We start from the raw sequence: 8928 nt of genomic DNA, 5'->3' as shown, positions 1-8928 counted from the left end.
CATCTGTAGTGATTTTGGAGCCCAGAAAAATAAAGTCTGACACTGTTTCCACTGTTTCCCCATCTATTTCCCATGAAGTGATGGGACCGGATGCCATGATCTTTGTTTTCTGAATGTTGAGCTTTAAGCCAACTTTTTCACTCTCCTCTTTCACTTTCATCAAGAGGCTTTTGAGTTCCTCTTCACTTTCTGCCATAAGGGTGGTGTCATCTGCATATCTGAGGTTACTGATATTTCTCCCGGCAATCTTGATTCCAGCTTGTGCTTCTTTTTCATACTCCTTTCAATTATGATTTATCACTGAATATTGAATAGTAGGACTTTGTTTACCCATTCTGTGTAATAGTTTGCATGGCAACCCCAAACTCCTAACCCACTTCTCCTCCAACCCCCAACCCCCATGGCAACCACAAGTCTGTTCACTTTGTGAGTGTTTCTATTTCATAGATGGGTTCATTTGTGTTGTATTTTAGATTCTACATGTAAATTATATCATATGCTATTTGTCTTTTTCTTTCTCACTTCACTTCCTGAATATACCCTTCTTTATGGAGTGGGAAATGACCAGGTCATTTAATAAGAGGTCTCAGGTTGAGCCTGCCTTCTCATAGTGTTAAAGTCACTCCCAAGTGCCATGTGCTTTCATCATGCCCTTCTATAAAATCTTCCATGCAGCAGGCTCTGTTTTGGAATGAGTGGTGTAGTAGTTCATATTTTGAGGGATTGAGATGAGAGAAGCCACGATGATAACTTGAGAACTGCGGGAAATTTCTGACTGTTATGACCTTTTGTTTTCATCTCCTGAAGAGAGGAAGCATCTAGGCTACAGCACACAGGTGTTTGTGCGTTCACGTGCAGTACGGGTAGGGAGGGATGTGTATACATATGTGCAGTGAAGACTGGGAGGTGTCGAGTTGGAACGACAGTGCATCCCTTGGCACGTGTGCTTTGGAGGGTCAGTCTTAAAGGACAGCCCAGACAGGCTTTTCCCATGCTTAGTCTCTGCAAGCTAAGTGGTTTTCCTTATCCTGAAGGGACAACCAAAATATGTTTTTATATTTTTCCTAGCATTTAGGATGATGGAAAAACTTTGTTACAGTAGTGGAATAAAAACATAATTAACCCTTACAGGTTCACAGAAATGGACATGCATTAGTCCAGCACACCACTAACTTGATTTTATTTCATGCCAGTACTGAACTGTTGAACCGTCTGATTTTTTTAAACAGGAGTCCCAGCTTGTCGCTGGCGTCGCATTCAAGAAGACTTTCTCTTATGCTGGGTTTGAAATGCAGCCCAAAAAGTACCATAATCCAATGATTGCCCTTTTAAATGTTGAGCTCGAGCTGAAAGCTGAGAAAGATAATGCGGAAATCAGAGTCCATACAGTTGAGGTAGGTCCTCCCAGCTGGCAGCGGCATGAAACTGGGCAGCATTCTGGGCCAAAGCCTTGGGCCTTCGTGGTCATCTTGGGCTTAGCTTTGTTTCTCAGGTACCTTATGGGCTCCTTTCCCCTCCTATGCCCCTAAGTATTGATGTCTAAATGCTAGGCCCACTCTTCTCACTCTACTCTGACCTGGACCTGAGGAGGTTTGGATAGGGCAAACCTGCTGAAACATTATCCTTTGGCCCTGGAGAAGGGGCTTGCGGGAGCCTTTCAGCTATAAAATGAGCCCTGTATTTTGATTCCTCTTATTTGGGCAGATGTGAGCTCTGCCCTTCTAGACTGTCCCATGCTGCTGGGACCGGTGTGCTCCCAACATTGGTATCAGCAAGGCTGTCACCCAGCTGTAAGCATCTGTTCTTGGAAAATGCATCCCGAACACAGAATGGCCTTTGAAGGAAAGGGCTTGTCATTGGGAACTCCGTGGCTGCAGTGCCTCAGAGGAGCTAGAACTTAGCTGGCCAAACTGCCTCACACCTTAGCAAATACCAGCTCTGGAGTAGCTCCCAGTGCTCAGATTACTTTCTGCTTTTGTGTTTGAAAATTTTAGGTGGTTCCTAAGTTACCTTATAGGGTCCTTATTTATTTGAACTGAGGGGAGTCTCTTCTGTTTACCCTCTGTTAATTCCCTAATAAATTAATATTTTCTGGGTCTCTTCAGGATTATCAGGCAATTGTTGATGCTGAGTGGAACATTCTTTATGACAAGTTAGAGAAGATCCATCATTCTGGAGCCAAAGTCGTCTTATCTAAACTCCCCATCGGGGATGTGGCCACCCAGTACTTTGCTGACAGGGACATGTTCTGCGCTGGCCGAGTGCCGGAGGAGGATCTGAAGAGGACAATGATGGTAACCAGGTTCTCACGGGCTGCTTTTAGGTCTTTCTGGCCCCAGAGGGGTTTTCACGTACCCTAGTGTACTGGAGTGGTGTGTGAATCTGGGCTTGTCTTCTCAACTCTTTTTGCCATGAAACACTTCAGTTCCAGTGTGTGCATACTACTATGTAAGAGTTAATCTAACCAAACAAGTCAGGAAAGCTGATTTGTGAGGGAACCTAGCAGTAGTGCTATGATTAGCTGGCTAAGCTCCAGTCTTGATGCTGCAGGCCAGGTTTCCTCTCTCTCTCTTTTTTTTTTTGCCGCATCTTGCACCTGTGGAATCTTAGTTCCCCGACCAGGGATGGAACCTGCACCCTTGCACTGGAAGCATGGCGTCTTAACCACTGGACTGCTAGGGAAGTCCCTCCTCCCTTCTTAAGCATCTTGCCAAGGTGCTTTAAGTTTTAAAGCACTGATCATGACTTCAGTCACTGGGTTCAGAGCACCCTAGTTTAGGGAAGAAGGTACTGGGTAAAGCTTTTTAACTGGGCTTGTTTGCCTTCATGTGTCTTCATTCTGTTTTGTTTTCTCCTCTTCCAGAGGGAGCCTTGAGGTCAAGGGTGAGAGTGGGTCATTAGTGTATCTGGGGCACCATGGCAGTCTAACATGCGAATTGGCTATAAAACTAGGTGGCAGGATGCTTGCTTCCCACTTCATGTGATCTGTCACTGCTAGATGATTTTGTCTTGTGTTCCTCAGGCTTGTGGAGGCTCCATCCAGACCAGTGTGAATGCGCTGTCGTCAGATGTTCTGGGCCACTGCCAGGTCTTTGAAGAGACTCAGATTGGAGGCGAGAGGTGAGTGGCAGGCCTGGGCTCTGTTTGCTTAGCTCATGAGACTTGGCTGGTGGCCTTCTGCCATCTTTGGTTCGTGGTGTATATATAACAGGCCTCCCAGGTGGCGCTGGAGGTAAAGAGCCTGCCTGCCAATGCAGGAAATGAAGAAAAGTGAGTTCGGTCCTTGGGTGGGGAGGATGCCCTGGAGGAAGAAATGGCAACCCACTCCAGTATTCTTGCGTGGAGAATCCCATGGACAGAGGAGCCTGGCGGGCTACAGTAACATGTGCTACTGTCTTCTGAGGTCTTAATCTCTTGGGGTGAATAGTGTTAAGTTATATAAAGTGTTTCAGGAAGAAAGAAGGTCAAATCGGGTCTACAGTCTGACTCCACTGTCTTTTATACCCCTGTGGTACAGCCCTAGACCTTCTCAAGAACGTGCTTTTAAGGGTGGGCTTGGAGAACTTTAGTGAGGGACAGAAAAGCAGCTGTTGAGTGTTGGGAGGACTTGGTGACTTCAGAACACTGTGGGTTGGCAGCAGAAATGAGTTCACAGATACAATTTGATCCTGGGTGTAGGTACAATTTCTTCACTGGCTGCCCTAAGGCCAAGACATGCACTATCATCCTCCGTGGTGGTGCAGAGCAATTTATGGAGGAGACAGAGCGGTCCCTGCACGACGCCATCATGATTGTCAGGAGGGCCATCAAGGTACTGGACTGGGGGCTTCCAGCCTGCACAGCCTACTCTGCCTCTTGAGCTGATGCGACCCTGGATTTGTGTGGTGATCCCTTTCCTGTATAACCTGTCCTTCCAAGTGGGCATGTGGGCCCTGATTGTCTCAGATCAAACATCCTCAGTCTCTCAAAATAAGTCATGCTGCCTTAAAAGCTAAGACTTGTTCTTGTGAGCACCTGTGGAGCTGATGGAGTCAGTCATCCCAGGCATTGTGCCAGTGCCCTCAAGGTGTAGGTGACCTTGAAGAGGGTCAGAAACCATATGGTTCACCAGATTGCAGTTGGGATGTGCTAGGCGTGGTCCGTGTCCAGGCTTCCTGTGGCTTGGGCTGGGGGAGGGAGTGAGGAGCCAGCCCTCCTTCTAGTCTAGGGGGCCTGTTGACTGAGTGGCCCAATTTGGCCATGGCTGGAGTTTAGACAGGGGGCTCCTTGAATTTAGAGGTGTGTCTGGTCTTTGCAGAATGATTCAGTGGTGGCTGGTGGTGGCGCCATCGAGATGGAGCTCTCTAAGTACCTTCGAGATTACTCAAGAACCATTCCAGGAAAACAGCAGCTACTGATTGGGGCCTATGCCAAGGCCTTGGAAATTATCCCACGCCAGCTCTGTGACAATGCTGGCTTTGATGCCACAAACATCCTCAACAAGCTACGGGCTCGGCACGCCCAGGTGGGTTATTCCTTTCCTTTGAGTCCAGGGACTGGGTGGATGGGGCTAGATTCTTTGAGTGTGCTGTGCTTACTCGGGCTCTGTGTGCTCAGCCCAGGTGATGGTGCTGGACCCAAACCCGGTACCAACTGACTGCCTCCTCTGAGGTCAAAAGGAAAGCCATGGTGTCAGGACTAGTTGTTCCAGGGTTTCTTCAGTGCTGCTTTCAAGAGTCTGGTCACTCCTTTTGGTGCACTGAGGGAATGAAGCAGCACGGTAGCCCCCTCCCTGAAGCGTGTACGACCACTGTGTGTACGGGGTTCCTCGTGGGTTCCTCCAGCACTTCTGGGCCCTGCTGACAGCAGTCCAGCCATGGCTGTACTACCTCCATGTAGAGCACGCATCTCTTGAGAATTTAATTTGTTCATCTGCTGTTGAGCCAATACTCATTTAGAGATGTTTGCTAAATGCCATTTGTTAAATGCTCAATATGATGACGACAGTACTCAGTGAGTGGCCTTGCTTCCGACTTGTGTCAGAACTTGAAGCAAGCTACTTTCTCTTGTGTGTCCGTTTCCTTATCTGTAAAATGGGGGCTACTGGAAGCGGTGTGATGATAAAATGAGATCAAGGGTTGGAAAGTCATCCTCTTGAGAAGCGTGGTTTGATATACAGTCCTCAGATGACCTGAGGGTTAGAATGGGGCCTTCCTAAAACCCAGCAGCTTGCCTGGGAGAGGCCCTGGGTAGCACTTCTCAGGTTTGGAGGGGTGGTGGAGGGCAGGGACGGGAAGAGGCTTCCAGGCTCCCGTTGGAATGCGATCTTCCTTAGGGAGATGCCAGCGGGTTCAGAGAGCCTGAGGATGCCTCAATCTCAGTCATTCAGAGGATGTGCAGGAAGAAATTTGAGAGCAGTTCCGTATCATTTTCCCTCTGTTCTGCTTTTTCAGGGGGGCATGTGGTACGGGGTGGACATCAACACTGAGGACATTGCTGACAACTTTGAGGCCTTTGTGTGGGAGCCAGCGATGGTGCGGATCAACGCCCTGACTGCCGCCTCCGAGGCCGCGTGCCTCATCGTGTCTGTTGATGAGACCATCAAGAACCCTCGCTCAACAGTGGATGCTTCCCCAGCCGCTGGCCGGGGCCGAGGTCGCGGCCGCCTTCACTGAGGTTCCCAGCCCTCACACGAGTGCCCGGCAGGCTGTGCTTACTCTGTCTTGGTCAGATATTACAAGGAAGGGGTAGTATTTGGCCCACTGTGTTCTCACTGGAGGTTATTTAAATAAAACTTAAAAAACCTAGAATCCATTTTGCACATTATTTGGGTGCAGGAATTTTACTCATAAATGACTGTGGCTCAGAATTGTAGCTTTATGTGTACTCACCCAGCAGGTAGAAAAGAGAACTCGGCCAGGGGAGGCGCTCCACTTAAGTGGCTCCTGTCTGGAAGTTTTGCTTTAGCTGCTTTCTCAGTCTTAGAAGCAGCTGGAAGATACGGAGTTGCTTCCTTTTTTTTTTTTCCCTTTTTTTCTGATGTCATCTTATTTGGCCCTGACCTTGCCCACCACTGCTCCTAGGGTTTCTCTGGGTTTCTGTTAAATGCATTACATTATATCTTGTTTACCCCTTTTACTTCCATATTCTTTTGACTCGGTCCCTTAATCTCTCTTATTTAAGATCTTGAGGTTGAGGAGTCTTGAAGCAATGTTTCTAAAGTCTTGTGACTTCTTAGAAGGGCGTCCATTGAGGAGGTGGCTGAAGGAGCCACCTGGTCTTAATTCAGCCACTAATGGTCCTGAGGGGTCCCTTCTGCTGTCTTCTAACCAGTGAAAGTTGAAAATGACCGGCACAGATAAAATAAGCATTCTAACTGCCTCCTCCTCTATGCTAGTCCTCAGACTTGGCCTGCAGTTAACTAATTAATAGAAAGCTTCTGCTCCCTGAATCTGGGAAGTGGTTTTTTTTGTTTTTTTTTGTTTTTGATCTGAATTTCAACCACTCCGAGTTTGATGAACTCAAAAGTAGATTAAGGTGGTGGTAGGTCCACACATTGGAGTCTGGCATCCCTCCTAACTTGATGGTCTTTAAGTAAATTTTTTCCAGTTGTTCTACCTGTATGATGATAATAGCTGGCTCAGAGTTGTGGGGATGTGTTCAGCTACTTGTTTGATGTTAGAGCCACACAGTTTTAAGCCTAAACACCTATTTTCTGATTTTCATTTTAAGACCTGAGGAATCAAATCAGTAGGGGAACCCCATTTTGTCAAATGGAATGTTGAGCCAGACCATGATGGGAAACTTGGTCTCTGTCAGGCGAAAGTCGGATTGGCTGGCCGGAGCCCTCTCTGGTGCCCAAGCCAGTGAGGGGATGGGCAGGTGCGTGCTGTTCCTGCTGGGCTTGCCCTTAAAGATGGCTTCTCCTGGCTGAGAGTCAGAAATGACCCCTCAAGGCTCTACCTGCAGACACTGAAAACTCTGGCGGGGGCAGTAACCCGCATGGTCTTCCTCCAGCGATGCCTACCCTCCTGAGACAGGTCTTCGTAATACTTCAGTTCGCCTCATTGACGCCATTCAGATCATCCACCTCCTTGCTAATCAGTGCATTTCAGCTACAGGAAGGTTTGGTGACAGACTGGCAAATGTGGCCACCTACCATTTACTTTCCTGAGGCAGATATTATTCCAGTTTCACCATCTTTTATTGGATACAAAGCCACAAATTCAGATGCCCATTGGAGTCCTTTTAAATACATACGCTCGGGTACATTCAGCAAAGGGCATCTATGGGCGATGTGGAGCAAAGTGCTGGGATGGTGGTGCCTGGGTGGGGCAGAAAAGTGGGGCCAGGGGAGGCCCCCTGGGGGCTGGAGGTACAGGCACCACTTCAGAAACAAAACCAAAAGTTGCTGTCCACCCCTCTGCCTGATGTGTTTGGGGTGAGGAAAGCTCCCCTCTCAGCTCAGGCCCACTGCACCTGGCTGTTTAGGGAAGGCATGGCATGGGGGCCAGCTGTGGAGGTCCCCGCCAGCAGGGTTATGCGAGCCAGGCCTACTGGGGCCAGCCACAAGGCGAGCCTGACCCTGAGCGCTAGGCCTTTGCCAGGGCAGAGCTGAGGCCGGGGCCCCTGCCAGCAGTGGCAGGCGAGGCTTGGACTTGCAGCGGGGAAGCCTGCCTGATTGTCGGGGCAGTCTTGGGACTGGCCAGGGTCCCAAGGGGTTGGGGTCAGACTAGGAGCTGGTTGCCTTAGTTGGCCCTGGTATTCTGATCTTTATCCAATCCTAACTAAACCTTATCCTCAGGCAAGGCTGCAGATGAACACACTTGTCCAGGAATATATACACACACACACACACACGTTACACAGCAGTATATACAGAAACGGGGCCTGGGAAAAGGCTGGGTGAGAGAGCACAGCCACCAGTAGGGAGAAGTGCCCTGGGGAAGGGAAGCTCCACTCCTCAGGGACTGATGGGTTGGGACAGATCCTAAAGCATGAGTTAACTCCTCCAGGGGCTGGGCCTGTACCCAGTCCCCAGCTTGTTTTCACCCCAAGCCCACCAGGAATTGGGTCTTTGGCACCAGTAGTCACTCTGGAAAGATCTTCGGCTTAGCACCCGAGAGGGACTAGGCATGGGCGGCTCCCCACCCACAGCCCAGAGGACCGGAGGGCCAGGGGCCATGCAGAACCCAGAGACAAAGCATGGAGTCATGCCTTGCAGCAGCAGGACTTGGGAAGGAGGCCGCCTTCCCTCCCCAAGCCCCACCCCAGCAATTCTTGAAGGACTGGCTCAAACTCCACTCTGCCTTGTAAAAGCAGCCAGGTGGTCTCCTGGCCAGTAAAAGCCATGGTTCTGGGCGGCCCACTTTGTCTCCCTCAGGGACCCAGATACATCATCTCCTTTGTTCTCTGCCAGTGCTGTGGGCAGGCAGCCTGAATAAAGCATGATGTCCTTAGGACAAACACCCCAAGTCTCCCAGGCGCTGGGCTGGCAGGAGGTGGTAAGGACACCGAGTGGCCATCACCCATGGGGCCTCTACACCGGCTGGGTCCCCTGGAGCAGGGCCTGCCTTGGTTTGCTCTCCCAGATATTCCTCTGTTTTGCATCTCATCAGATGTGATATATGGAAGAGGACTCCCCTTTGGGTGAGTGAAAGATGAGGTCCCCCCCAACTCAGGGCTCATCCCCCTGAGGAGAGGCAAAACTACCATCAAGCTGGTAAGGACCTGTGGAAGCCTGCACACCCAGCAGGTCCTCAGGGCAGACATCCAGGCTGGGGCACACAAGCCTATCAGTCCCAGGTGTGCAGTGGGACACACTGCGACCCATCTGGGCAGGGGCTTGGACCTACGCACTATGCATCCCTCACACTCAGCTGGAAAACAAAGGATGGGGGACTCGGTGGGTTTCTGGAAACAGCCCAACTCACGGAGAGGAAAACTTCC

General features: G+C 49.8%; 1 protein-coding gene across 1 annotated transcript in view; it reads left to right on the top strand.

Annotated features, from left to right (window-relative positions):
• The window catches only part of CCT7 (chaperonin containing TCP1, subunit 7 (eta)), an 18302-nt gene extending 12513 nt beyond the window's left edge, over positions 1-5789 (top strand). Inside the window, exons 7-12 of the mRNA XM_010829763.1 lie at positions 1230-1394; positions 2106-2294; positions 3023-3120; positions 3679-3811; positions 4298-4504; positions 5433-5789. Of these exons, the coding sequence (XP_010828065.1) occupies positions 1230-1394; positions 2106-2294; positions 3023-3120; positions 3679-3811; positions 4298-4504; positions 5433-5654 (1014 nt within the window). The 3' untranslated portion in view covers positions 5655-5789. The remainder of the gene's footprint in view (positions 1-1229; positions 1395-2105; positions 2295-3022; positions 3121-3678; positions 3812-4297; positions 4505-5432) is intronic.
• Positions 5790-8928: the final 3139 nt, after the last annotated feature.

The sequence above is a fragment of the Bison bison genome, unplaced genomic scaffold (assembly GCF_000754665.1).
Source record: "Bison bison bison isolate TAMUID 2011002044 unplaced genomic scaffold, Bison_UMD1.0 scf7180017864508, whole genome shotgun sequence".
NCBI lineage: Eukaryota > Metazoa > Chordata > Mammalia > Artiodactyla > Bovidae > Bison > Bison bison.
The sequence above is the reverse complement of the archived record's forward strand: the minus strand, read 5'-3'. Positions and strand labels throughout refer to the sequence as shown.